This window comes from Phyllostomus discolor, chromosome 1 (assembly GCF_004126475.2).
Source record: "Phyllostomus discolor isolate MPI-MPIP mPhyDis1 chromosome 1, mPhyDis1.pri.v3, whole genome shotgun sequence".
NCBI lineage: Eukaryota > Metazoa > Chordata > Mammalia > Chiroptera > Phyllostomidae > Phyllostomus > Phyllostomus discolor.
In genome coordinates this window covers 200038043-200052651 of record NC_040903.2, presented here as the reverse complement: position 1 = coordinate 200052651, position 14609 = coordinate 200038043, and the positions used below count along the sequence as shown (strand labels likewise).

Below are 14609 nucleotides of genomic sequence, written 5' to 3'. Positions count from 1 at the left end.
TAGATTGATGTTCAGGCAGTAAGCACCCTGTAAGAAGTCGATCCTCTCAGTTTCAATTTCTCAAAAGAAATTAAAGTTTTTCTGTGGCAAATGTCATCTGTGTGTCCTTATGGGATCCCAGATGAACTCAAAATTGCCTCTGAGATAGTTTATTCCATTGTAAATGGTTCTAAAATTCACCTGAAGGAAACTCCCTATGATTTTATTATAACAGGAAATGGAAAGTCATGTCATAAGACTATATGACAATTGCTAAATCTAGTATACTTTAGTTTCCAATCAGAAGATTTTTGTTTCTATCCAAAAACAAGGGAATGTTCTTATACAAGGTAACCAGCTGCAGAATACATGCCATGCCCTCACAGCCACTGTGTCAGCTTTGCATCCGTCTTTGTAAGAATGAACCTGGGATTCACCCCCCACTGCCTTCAACAGTCCACCATGCTTTCCCAGAAAATGACAAACTGAGCTAAAGCCATCCAGGCTTGGTCTACTCGTACTCTATGAGATACAGTTCTTGAATGTAAACTCTACTTGTGGAGGCCACCTGTATGGGACAGCAACTCAAAGTTGTCAAGCAAATGCCAAGTTTAGCAAACAGGCAAACAAATCAATAACAAAGGTCATAAGTAACAGAACCAATGCTAGGAAAAGGGAAGAAGATTGTAAAATGCAAATATTTCTTTAAAAACTTGCAAGGCATCCCCAGATATAATTAACTTTCCTATACATGATGAACTGAGCACTTTGTTTTGGAAAATATCATAGCATAGTCATTTCCCTATCGAACAATTTTCTATTCTTGGATGTGCCATAATAAAATGAGATGTTCTCATTTCCAGTAATTAAGGATCAATCTGCTGGCCTGACAAACTGCTTATAGAAAGTGAGAAATCCAAACCTTCCCCCTACCCAGAAAATAAATGTCTTTTGTCATTAGATTGAATCTCTACTGAATTCATGTGGTTTTATGACACCATCTTAAAAAATACAATTTATTTTAGATACATACAGCATTCTACAAAATATGCTAGTCCCATGAATTAGGTCAAGGTCAGATTTCCTGGATGGTGCTCCACTCAAAAGACCATGCCCTGGTTCTGTTCTAGAGATCAAAGCCAGGCCCCATGGGCTGCGCTTGTGAGCACAGCCATGGCCTCTGTGCTCTTCCAGAAGACTCAACCTCTGCGTGTCTCTCTGTCCCTTCTTTACCCTGCTGCTTCTTCTTTCTAGTCACTTACTCCATCATTTCTCCTGTCTTACATTTTCCTCCCACTGCTTTTGCCAATGATGAAATAGAGCCTTTTTCAGTTCTGCTGGTGACAGAGAGAGCTAATGTTCAACTCCGGGTGCAAGCAAAGTTACCAAGAAGTCACTAACATAGAGAGGCACATAGAATGTTAGCCAGGTAACTTCCTTTTGAACACGTTTGTGAGATAAAGCAGCAAATTACAACTCTAAGGGTCAATGTTGACATAGAAAATAATGATCTAGGATGGAAAGTAGTGAAGCTGATTTTCTAGGCGGGAAAGAAAACCTGATTCTGATACCAGTTCCAAAAGAGAAGTTCTTCTTAAATATTGTACTTTAAATGTTAATCATTAAAGAGGCATCCATTGTAACAATTGACCTACCATTTTTACATATTTAGTTGGGTTTCATTAAAAGTTTGCCCATAGCCTCATGAACAACAGTAAATGCTTATTATTTTATGCAAAAAAAAAGTTTATATACAAACTTTTTAGTTAGATCCTGCAATTCTGTAGATCTGAATTCTATATGTTCCTCACCTTGTCCAATTAAAGTGTACTTGCTCCCACGTCCATACAGCCATCCAATCACAGAAGACCTGGTCCGTTCTGTAAGAAGGGACTAGGCAATCAGGTTCTTTTAGTGATTTTGGCTCAGAGGGTTTCTACAATCAAAAATTCAACTGCATTGTTTATAGGCTAAAAATGCAAAATATACTATACTAAGCCTGGATATCTTGGAAACATTTTTGAAGGATGAGATTCTACTGCCACAAAAGAAGGCTGACCTCGCCCATCCTCACCCTAAAACTTCATTCCATATCGGCAAATTGTTCCAGTCAGATAACATGACAGTGCCCCTTCTGGACCAAGACATTACAGATTAGAAACAATCAGAGAAAGCTGGAAAGAATCCAGCTTGGTTTTTAGCAGAAAACAATGCCTTGCCTGGAGGACAGAAAGAAATTTGTCAATGAAAGAAAAATATGTACATACCTTCTGAAGACCGTGCATGTTCGCCGCTGTGAAAGTAACTTACCTTTCTGCCTGTCTGTGTGCAGTCCGTTTCCTACTGGGAGTGGTGTGTATGTGTGATGTGGATTAAACTTGTGAGGATAGAGAAACATCAGGCCACCATTTAGGGGAAAAATAGGACTTCCTATTGAGTCCTACACAGACAAATTGAAGGGAATAGAAAGCATACAGCACAATTTCCAAGGTACTCTGGGTAGTCCATGACTGCCTGTTTCAGAGGAGAAGGGGTCTCCAAATCACAAATATAGAAACAGGACTTTCAACAGTACCAAACACTCGGAAAGAACAATCTGGTGCCAAAACCTTCTGCAGACAGGGTGTCCTTTGCATGACAGATATAGAGGCACATGCTTACGTTTAGATCACTGAGTAGCAAAAAATTTTCTCTCTGCATAGCCAGATTCCTTACTTGTTTGTCCTTTACATATCTTAAGAGACCGACAGATCATATGAAGACAAAAAGCTATGTGAAAAGTGAAAAGTCAGAATAAGAGATAACTAGACACATGAAAAATGGTGAGCAATAAGAAATCAAGGAAAACCAGATAGATGCTAGAGATGGAGCTATAATGGATACCTCCTCCCACGCGGGCAAACCACAACACGGCCTTTTGGTTCACTCAGATACCATCATGTGTCTTTTTTTAATTTAATTTAATTTTTTTGTCAATCTAAGAAGCCAACTGCCTGATTCAGACTGTAAAGCAAACTCCTACCATGAAGCTTGCATTTAGACAAGCAGGTCAGCAGGACACACCAAGTCAGGTCTTTTTAATGAATCCCTTTGCAATAAGTATCCAGAAATTTCAAGTGTTTGTTCGTCTTTGAAAGTGGCCGTGTGAGGACAATAACATAACAAGGAAGTGGAGGCCCAGTTTACAGATTCCCACAGAATTAAAGTATCTCCACCAGCAGTGCTGGGATCACCTTCAAGAAATCCCTCTTCTTCTAGGGCCAAATCAGCTGATGTGCCTGAAGCATCGAGACGGGATGAAGGTAACACCCAGCTCTCTACCAACATGAACCAAGAGCACAGATATACACATACAAAGGTACTCACGAAGTAGATTTACATAAACAGAATATATATATATATATATATATATATACCAATATATAAACAGAAAAATATATATATACATACAGATATATATATAACAAATAGATATCAAAAAATTTCCCAAGAGATTCCAGAATCTCTGTGTTATATTTGAAAGCTCACTGAAGATGCTTGAAATGTTTCTAATTGGGAAATAAATGAGGTCTGAACATCTTCATCATTTGAAAGGTCTAAGAAGTTCTCTAAGTTCAGAATTTTTCTTTAAAAAATAGTTACTATCAATACATTCCTCAAACATATTCTAAAGTCTATGCAATGCAAATAGGAGTCTCAAAATGGTTATCCAGATGATTTAATTAATGAAAACTGGACTCGTTAGAACACAAATATTGCCTGAATTCTTTTGTTTTGCTTTTCAGTCACAGGTGACCTAATCTAAAAGGCGAACATTGGGAATAAGCAACTAGGAAAGCGTTCAGTGCTGCTGAGCAAGCATTGTCTCTTTGCTCTTCCCATAAGAGCACTTGTCCTTTATTTTCCCCATTTCTGGAGGAGAAAACTGCTAATGAATCTTTCAGAAGAGCCATCCTTTCACATAACACCCCTAAGGTTTCTCTAAACCTCTAAAGTCGCTGAAAAAAAAATCCAAGTATGGAAAGGTTGTACTCACGATCATTGCACTGGTTTCCAGAATATGAGGTCATGGAACAGTCACAGGTGAAGCCTTCCCACTGCTGCATGCAGACCCCCTGGTTGGCGCACGAGTCTTCTTGGCAGGTGGTACTTGGTCCTAGTAATGTATCAGATAGAGGGAAGAGAAGAAAAAGTGGAGAGAGAAGTGTTAACAATTCGTCAAATTAAAGCAATCACTTGAATGTACTATTCTCATGCCCCAAAACATTCAAAGACACAACCACCAAAAATGTCAACTCTATATCATGCAACAAGAATTTGGTATATACAAAAGACGACAGAAATATACACTTAGCCACACACTGTCAACAGTTACACACAGAAGGGAGAGGGCTGAACACACTGTTCTCTCTTAGGCAGACTTTGCAGAAGAGCCTCGTCACTACCGTTTAACTACAAAGAGGTCTTGCTTGGAGTGTGGTCTTCCTAAACGTGTAATGGTAAAGCAGAACATGTTCCCATGATTCTCATGGATTAATGGCAAAAGTCCCTGAAGTCTACTTTGTTACAATGAAGAGATGTTTCATGATAATTCAGAGGAGAAGGAGATAGCAGCCAACGTGCACTGGTATTCTGTAGGTAATAAGCACTGGGTACTAAGTACTTTGTCTCCGTTGCCTCATGAAGCTCTCCAGTGACTCTAAGGCTTAAGTAGTTATGTAACTGTCATTTCACAGATTAAAAAACCTTCCTCAGAGAGGTAAAATAATTTGCCCAAAGTCACACATTTGGAAACTACAGGATCCTGATGTCCAACTTTGGTAAACTAACTGTGAGACCCAGGCAGTTACCTCCACCAGTGGCTCCCAAAGTACAAGGTCTTGGACCAGCATCACCCAGGAAGTTACTAGAAACGCAAACTCTTGGGCCCTACCCCAGACTCACTGAATTAGGACATTGGTGAGGGAGAGGCAGAAATCTGTGTTTTCATAAGCTTGTAGGAAACTGCAATGTAGACCGACATTTGAGAACCAGTACACTGCACCGTGCTGCTGCTACCGGTTACACGGGAGTGCTCAAACACAGTGGGCATACACTCGAGGATACAAAAGAGAGTTACATGAAGTTTGGAAAGAAAGTACAGTGATACCTTGGTACGCATTGTTAATTTGTCCCGGAACTTGTGATGAGTGCCGGAACCAAAGATACTGTGAGCTGTTTGTGAGCTACCGTGTCACTGACACCTCGACCTCTGTTTCACAGCAAGAGCGGGACATTGCTCATGGGGTAGTGAGCAACAGCCCAGTGCTGAAACATTCTTTTCTCGTGAAAATGCAATGAGTACAGGGTTTGATGAATTCTGAAGTCAACAAGTACCGAGGTATGACTGTATTAGAAATTATGCTCATTTTAAAAATTACATTTTTATTGTACTCATTTTTGTGTGTCTTTCATATATAAGTAACATAACTATAATGATACATGTACATAGTACATAAATACGTATACCTTTTTGAAGGCATTCTCAAAATCTTTTCTGGATACGAATGAACAAGTGAAAAAGTTTGGCACTCTGTCTTTCAAATTGCCGTTATACTCTCTTTTTTGGTCAGCTTCTTTCTACCATTCTCCCTTTTTCAGTTCTCTCTTTTCCCTCAACCTTGGGATTAAAGAACCTTTGGAATTACCTGAGCTAATAGAAAATATCCTAATATACAGGATAATCTGAATTTCCCAGACAGCCTTAGCAAAGGAGGTGAAACTTTTGAGCCACTATATGTATTAGTTAGGATCTGATTTTTTTTTAAAAATTGACAGAGTGAAAATATACCCATTACCCTAACTACACATGTCACAAATTCCAAGCTAAGCCTTACACAGGTACAGGATATTGAAACATAAGTATGCAGGGTCCTGAGGACGCATGTTGGAAAGATGGGTGACTACAAAGGGTTTGTCTTCTGGGTGCAAGACATTTTATACTTATTCATGAGGTGTGAAAGCAGTGCAGTGCATCACTTCCAGTGCAAAGCTCTTAAGACGTGACATAAGGGAGTTCAAGACAATTACGAACGCTGGGGAGCAGCCTGCTGCTGGGCTTCCGCAGGTCGGGTATGCCACGTGGGTCCCCCATGTGGAGATGAAAGGAGGTACATGGTCATGTTCTCAGTGGGTCTTAAACTCGAGCATTGTGTAGTACAAGTTTCATTAACAATGGCAAATCAGGACAGCCTCTTTCAAAGGATAAAAGCTTCTCAGAAGTCCACGAGCTCCCTCACCAAACAGCTCTCACCAGACAATGGGCTGGTAATTCAATTGAACTCAGAATCAGAAACACATGGAAGGCTTTCTCCTTGAAAGGCAGAACAGCAAAAACTTTGGGAAAACATAATTCTTTGCATGTTGATCGAAACTGAAGGCAAAGGCTTTTCCATGCATTTCCCTCCCCTCTAGCCAAATTTTAACCATTTTCAAATGCCTCCCCCGCATGAAACATCCCCAGTAACTTCCAACAATTCTCCCCCTGCTTAGTGGCTACCGCACATATAATCTGTCTCATTAATTTTTGCATATGATAATATTCCATTTAACACGTTATTACACATTGCACTGTCCTCTGCTTATATAATCCTCTAATTGCCTCATGTGGGCTTTTTGCTATTTATCCCCAAAAGACTAAATGCTGCTTGCTGTTAGAAATCACGTATGCTTTCATCATGTCCTTGCTGCACTAAGTGCACCGTGCCAGATGCAGAGAAAGTGTTTCTGTTAATGTTGAGCTGATCTGAATTGCAGCCGCCTGATTTGCCTGTGTCTCATACTTCCAAAACCTGAGCGTGGGAGAACGTCTGTGCTCTGCAAAGTGAGCAATCTGTTCCATTTGTCAAAGGTTGCTCAGGAAGCAAATACAGAGGGAACTGTAGGTTATTTCCAAATCCCATGGAATTTGTTTCACATGCATTAAAGAAGAACGCCATGCAGAATCGGATAATCCCTGAACGCTAACTACACTGTAATCATCTAAGAATAAGCACAGTCTCCGTGAGGACCTGCAATGACTTCTGATCGATCTGAGACTACACTCGTGCCTTCTTTCCAGGCTGAGATCCTAGGGTGTTTGCTTCCTCCTCCAGCCTCATTTCCTTCTCCTGGCGCCCAGCTCACAGTGTTCAAGCCACCCTTCCTCCTTTCAATTCCTCTCTAGCACAGCAGTGTTCACAGTGCGGGCCCCAAATCCGTAGCACCTGCACCATCCACCAACTGGAATTACCTGTGACTCGCCCAGGGGTGGTTCTGAGGTCCTCTCACATTGCAGGACCTCTGCTCACACACTTCAAGCCCATCCCTACCTTCAACATCTTTTCCTCTTGTTTGACCCACTTCCTGGAAGGTACTTTTGCAGATTTCCAAATGACTGGTTCATTCTCATTCTTTAAGTTTCAGCTCCAAATGGGCCTTTTTCAGAGTATCTTACTTTAAAAGTCCCCACCAGCATTTCATTTACTCCCCATCATATTTCTGTGGTTATTTAATTTGCAATGACTTGGTCTATAGATAAATTATTCATTAAATCCTTTATTCTCTGTCTCATCCTATGGAATACAAGCCCTTTGAGAGTAAATTCTTGTTTCTTTTGCTTACCTCCATGTCTCTAAATACTGGTAAAATATTTGGTATAAAGTAAGGGCTCAGAAAACACTGTGGAATACACAAAGAACAAAAGAACCAAAGATTAAAGAAATAAAGTCATTCTTTCATGACATAAGGCCAAGTGGCTTTCCTAACTAACAATCCACCCATTGCATTTACCAACATCAGCTCATGTAAACAACTTTCTGTTTGGAACAAAGCTTTTCCTTTTGCGGGGAGGAGGGGGAGGGCTTAACTGATCACATTTCCTCCCCTGGCATAACTGTTAGACTCATTCAGTCTCATCAGATGCTGAGAGAAGGACTCTTTTATGTCCCCAATGCCCACAGATGATATGCAGTAACTGTGTTGAATGGAAGAAAGGTTGGGATAAACTCTAAAACATTTTCAAGATGATAATATAAGTTCCTATCCTTTACTTCAAACTATTTAAGTACATCCTTTCCCAAACAGACTGCATTTCATCTCATTGCATCTATTTCTCATAGATAGGAACATCTGAGAGAGAAAGAAGGAAGGAAGGAAGAAGGAAGGAAGGGAGGAAGGAAAGATGCAAGGAAGGAGGGAGGAAGGGAGGAAAAAGAAAAGAAAAGAAAAGAAAAGAAAAGAAAAGAAAAGAAAAGAAAGAAAGAGAAATCAGAGAAACAAACCGAAAAAGATGTTTCATTCTAACTGCACATCCATTGATACGAGATTATCTGTAGAAATAAGAGCAAGAACATAAAACCACAACAAAACAACAAGGCACATGCATAGATGTGCCAGACACTGTACTAAGTACATTTCAGATAGTAATTCAAATAATCTCATAAACATATGCTGAAGTAGCTATAGCTAAAACTATTAAAGAACCAGAAAAACAAAAACAACTTTCTCATGAAGATATACAGAATTTCAAAAAATAAAATAATTTTTTGACTGCTGGCTGAGTCAGAAGGCAAGGATTTTAGAAAAGTAAAGTGAGTCAGAGAAAAGTTAGGTGATAATCCGCAAGGTCCTGCACACATGTAGCAGAGTGAGGTCTCAAACACGAGCTTACTAACTCCACAGCTGGCCCACCTAACACCTGTGGATGTGGGTGGTACAGAGGGGGTATGCGTGTATTGACGCTGATGAACAACAGCAACTTAAAAAGGTATTGCTAACCTACAGACAGAGAATGACATTTTAATGTAGCAATGTGTTTTTTTAGATGAGAAAAATTTCAAAATGCCACTTCAATACAAAATTCAGTTAAAAATTAATAGGAAGGTCTCTTTCGTCCAGTTGTGTGAACAAAAATCTGTATGCATGTTTATAAACATGACAGACATTTCTAATGATTTAATAATAATAATTTTATCTAAAATATTATTCCAAATCAACCTAAAATTCCAAATATTATAAGATAGCATAAACCTTTTATTATTATTATTATTATTATTACTACTACTACTACTACTAACAAAATGATGCCAAGGCTTTAGGGAACCTGTGAATAGGGACAGTGTACACTACTTTTGTATTTGATATGTAATCAACCCTCACTCAAGCAATCATGTAACCTTTTGAAAAAAAATAGTGACTTTTCTTTGTATAGTAGGAAAAGTGATAAAGTAACAGAAGTATGCCTGAAAAATAAGATACGTTGTCACTGTTGTTAGTCCTTCGGTCTCTACCTCCCAGTTCTCTTTTTAGTTCCCTGGGAAGGATCAGATTGTTTCTTTTTTCTTTTTTTTTTTCTGATGATAACTTTGATGGCTGCCACAAATTTCTCATCATTCTGCTTGAATGCGGGGTTGTTTCTGTCTTTGAGAACTGTCCCAGACATTCCTGTTGCTGCTGAAGCCCACCTATGCAGTACCTGCAAATGGACTCAGTCAACTCCTCTTCAAGGTCTGGAAAGCCAGAAGTTGACAGAGTGTCTTTTATTACTCATAGGTCCTTGAGACAGACGTGCTGCCTGAGGCACAGGACATTTGGATCACAGGACATGAGTGCATTTGCCTTCTGTTAGTGCCCAAGTAGGACTTAACCAAGCTATGCCTCAAACACCCCGATTTAGAATGGATAAATAATGCTAAGCCAGCACCAGCTGGTCTTGGCCATATTGGGGAAGTGAGCTTGGTGAGTGGGAAGCCTGGAAGTGATACATCTGGTCCGATCCCCAGTGTCCATTCATCCTGAAGGCTGCTAGACCAGTTGTAGGCACCAGGTGGGGCTGGTTTAACAACACTCAATTGTCTTTAATCTCAAAGCATGAGTTGTTTGTCAAAGGGCTTAGAATCTATGAGCGAAACCTGAGTGAGAAGTATTGTCATAGAACTTTGTGCCAACCAAAGTGTCTTCCCACCCCTCCCAAAGCACAGCTGCCCCGGGGAAGAGATTTATGAGAGATGCTCTAGACTGTCTTCAGAGAGCTCGTCTTCCACCTTCACCTATGTTTTCCACTCTTGGTAAGTGCATAAACGTTTCCACGTTTACCTTTTAAAATGTACACTGTTTCATGGAGACAGAAGGTGTGAGCAGCAATTGGGTGGGAAGGAAGGAAAAGAAAGAATAGAAAAAGGAAGATGACTACACGTAGATATATGCATTTGTGTGTATGTAAGAATGTGCATCTGTGAAAGGCCCTTACCAGCTCCTGAGCGATGTATAACTTCTACTGCTTGAGCATAGTTAATAATCAAAGTACTGAGGCTTCAGGGAGGGTATTTGTGACATCGGAAACAGCCTACTTTCTTAGCTACGCATCTTGGTCCTTTCAGCAAAACTACTCCTATAGCTCTCAGAAGTATTTCTACATTGACAGTTTTGGATCTTCTTGGCTTTTCTGAAGACAGTAATTTACAGACAACATAAGATTCATCCCTTTTTAATTGGCAAAAAAACCCAATTCACTTCCATTTAATTTTAAAATAAGAAAACAATGATCCCTAAATGTGTCGAGTGTCTTTCTTCATAGAGAGACAACTGAGAAGTGGATGCTCTATTTCCCATTTTAAAGAAGATTAAGAAGCAAAGCCGAAGAACAGGGTCCTAAATGTTGTTATAAAAGTTCATTGGCAGAAGGAGCTAAGAGCAGCTGTATTCCCCAAATCTTCCTTTTTGTCCTACAGGCAAGGATCGGTGCCTTGCTAATGCTCAACAGGCACTGAAACTGCTCTTTATCAAGCATGCCCTTTTCAAATGAGGGGTCAGAAATGTCTCTTAGTTAGGATGATGAGTGAAAACGCCTGGAAAAAAATCTGATCCTGGGGCAGTTTCAATAAGACCCTGATTCTCACTTCAGCTCTCTCATCATACATTAGATGTGAATAAGTCAAGATGGATGTGGAAATTGGTTGAAACCAAGATGCCCTCCTGAGGTCTTTATCTCCCATGGCCTTGGGCTGGTCCCATGCTGGTTGACATTAAACAACCAGAGCTCCAGGAGAAAAGAATAACAAACCCTGATCTCTAACACTTCTGTAACCCAGTTTTCAGAGTGTAAAAATACTCCCACCACAACCAATTTCAAACTAATTCATGTTAAGCAAAGTCAACCAGTCTGCAAAATTTCTGAAAACTCCTCTGCTCATGCCAGCACTGCTCTTGCTGGCCAGCGAGTGGCCAGACACCGTTACACTTTGTGAGTAAAGCTATTTCCCCAAGGGACGCCTCCGTGACAGTGGAGAGGCAGGAGTCGATGGCTGCCCCTGGCGGGGTAATTCTGAAGGTGACAGGATGGCTGGCATCAGAAAGGCATCTTGTTCAAACCACCCTATTTTCAGAGGATGCCTGGGTCACAACAGGTCAAGTGATTAAATCATTCCTTCTTTTTAAAAAGCCATGGACAGGCCCTTAAAAGTCAACGCTCCTTCAGAAAATGTAAACCGTGGTCTCATTTTCTGTGTGTCCTTCCTTTCTCAGCACTGACGTAGCAGCCTGTTGGAGCAGTAGAGAGCACACTTAACAGACAGAGAGAGAAAATGGGTTTCAAAGGCCAGGCTCAACAAAAAGACAGGTGAATTAAAATCCTTTGCTGTAATATAACTGTGCAAATATCACCTAGAACTTAGTGAAACCGTATTGCTGTGAAAACCATCGACCATAACATCAGGTTGGAGGACACTCTCAGACACTCTCTGGTCATCTGTGTACTGTTTCTGCTTTGGAAATAGGCCGATCCAGATTCACACTGTGTGGTACAGTAGGGAAAAGGTCACAGTCTTCAAAATCCACCTTTATCACTTAGTAGCAATGTGACCTTGGGCTAGCTACCTAAATTCTCTGAGCCTGTTTCCTCATCTAATAGAAGAGATAGAAACTATTACTACCTTATATGGTGTGAGCATTAAATGAGATAACATACGCAAAGCTTACAAAGTCATCCATGAAAAAATGGTGATAATATCCACCAAACAAGTCTGTGGACATTAATGGATGACAACAACATGTCCAGTCTTTATTTAGCAAGTGCCTACACTAAGAAGACCCTCAATAAAGGGTATTATCAATTCTGTGGGGAAGGAAAATCAAGTTGTCTCCACCCATTTTAGTTTGGTGTGTAGTCAGTCTGTAGTCTAGAAATAAGACACACTAAGGTAGTAAGGCATAATTGCACAGTTCTGTGAGAAACCTGGTACATAGTGTTGAAGAGTAAGAGTCAGGAACCACTGTGGGAATTTCATTTAGTTCCTGTCTTTCTTATTTCCCCTAATGCAAAGCATTTGAGGAACTGATTTGTATTAGGTCAAATGCCACATTTTATTTTGTAAAACACAATGGTGAATATGATGCTGCCCTTTGCTTTGGAAAAAATGAAGTGGGGAAGTATAGTCTTCATGGTAAAGAAAGTTGGAGAACTAAAATGCACTTTACATACTAGATGTGTTTGGCTGATGTCAGCTCATCTAAAATGACTTGAAAGGATCTTCAGGTTTTCAAGGCATCCAAATCCAATGCATTTATTGACTTAAGATACATAGCACTTAGAAGGTGATCTAATCAATCCCCACCAACCACCACCTAGCTACTATTGGGGCAAAGGGACAACATGCATTACTAGAAAAGAAGCCATTCAACTCCAGAAATAAAAGTTGCAAGGGGATTTGGAATAGAAAGTGGGGAGAAGATATTCTGATTAATCACCTAACCCTATAAAGAACTATTCTCATAGTTTATGAGTCATCTGCCTCACTCCCAAAGGGTCAAACAGTACTTTTTTTATAATTGTGCAGCTCCTTTCTCACATGGACAGGCTTTTAGGGAATCTTTTCCTCTCTAGGGATACCCTCTTGCAGATAAATAGAAATTAGAAAACTACTTCTGAAAGGACCACAGATATTGTCATTCTATTCAAGGGACCCTGAGATTCAAAGGACTGCACCTCCCATCAGGGGAACACCTCCCATCCCATTCCCTCTCCTAGCCTGAAGGGATGCAAAATCCGACCTGGTCAGTGCTGTGCTTCCTTGACATCTTTTGTGATAATGTGTAAGTGCATCACCTATGGGACAGAGTAACACTGGAGGGTGGTGGAAAAATGAACAAGAAGAAAAGCTCATTTTCTTCCTCACTCCTCAGAGGTTTGATCTGGGAGGGAAACAGGTACCTTTCCATCCAGTGAAAGTAATAGGCATTAGGCTCATGCGTCTTCTCTCTGTCTTGAAATATGCCACTTCCCTCCTAACTCTGCTCTTTGCTTCTGGTTCTTGTCCTCATCCACTCTGCCACCTGCTGCCAGTGATCTTGATAAAGTGAAAACTGAACCCAAGTCTCCTTACAGCACCTAGTGGTGAAGTCAAATTCCTTATATGGAAAGTTTGTCTTCACCTGTCTCCATCCTGTCCCTCATCTTTGACTACATCCCTACAGGCACATTATTTTTGCCAAATTGAGCTTCTTGTAGGTCCCTAAACTGGCCAAGCTCTGGAATGTGCTCCCCTCTCCCAGCCACCTAACGCATGTTGTCCTTCGGGCTCAGTTTCACCTCCACCTGAGAAAATCTCTGAGCACCACCCATAACTACCGTCACCTCACACAGCCCAACAGTCCCCCTCCACATCCTCATGGTGTGCTCCAGATCCATTCGGGCATAGCCATTTGCACTCTATGCAAATTGCTGGCTGATCGCCTTCTGATTTATTTAAAGTCAGAGACTGTATTCCAGCTGTAACTCCAATACGTAGCTGAGTGCCTATTACATGGGAGTAGCTGAGTTCCCATTAAATTCAACAACACAATCACTGAAGAAGTTAAAATAAATTAATTTTTTTTTAAAAGAAAGAACATCACCCTAAAAACACAGTGACAAGAAGAAGCGAGCTGTTGACCTGTCTAGACTCATGATTTCACTTTTTAGATCTCTTCATTGTATTTCTTTCTGAATACCAGTTGCCGCCACATTTCAGACTATCTCAGTCCTCCATCATGTGTTCTTCACCACACTTGCATTCAGTGGGGATTGGTACTATCTGCGCCCACAGGTTGCCGCTCACGAAGCCGGCGTAAGTATTGTTCCATATGCCAATGTCAGGAAAACAAAAAGTAGAGGTATTTTCATCACGAAGGCCTTTTGCCATAAAATGGGGAAAGAGTAAGATGGCCCAAAATAATTACAAAGAAAAATAGCTCCTGCCACGAACAAAGAGACTGTCAAGTCATTGCAAGTCATTCCAAACTCTCGTTGGAAGAGAGTTTGGGTCAGTGGAGTAATAACACAAAAACCATCCAAATGACCAGACTGCTTGTACAAATGGGAAAGTGAAGAAACTCTAAACTATTATCCCCTCAAATCTGTATCTGCACAATTTACAATGGGTGTAGAAATCAACCAGTTCTTTGTACAATTCCCACACATCATTTTCCTTTGACTGGAAACTTGAAGACCATTTTTCTGCATATGGAGTCCCTATGTAAGAAGACCTATGCTAGGTTCTGGGGATTCAAAATCCACATAGCACTTGCCATGAAATGGTAACCTACAAGCAGACACAGTTGTCTGGTTTTATCTAGTA

General features: G+C 40.5%; 1 protein-coding gene across 1 annotated transcript in view; it reads right to left on the bottom strand.

The window, feature by feature from the left end:
- NRXN3 (neurexin 3) overlaps positions 1 to 14609 on the bottom strand; it is a 1487232-nt gene that overhangs the window by 758363 nt on the left and 714260 nt on the right. Inside the window, 1 exon segment of the mRNA XM_036018906.1 lies at positions 4016 to 4135. Within this exon segment, the coding sequence (XP_035874799.1) occupies positions 4016 to 4135 (120 nt within the window).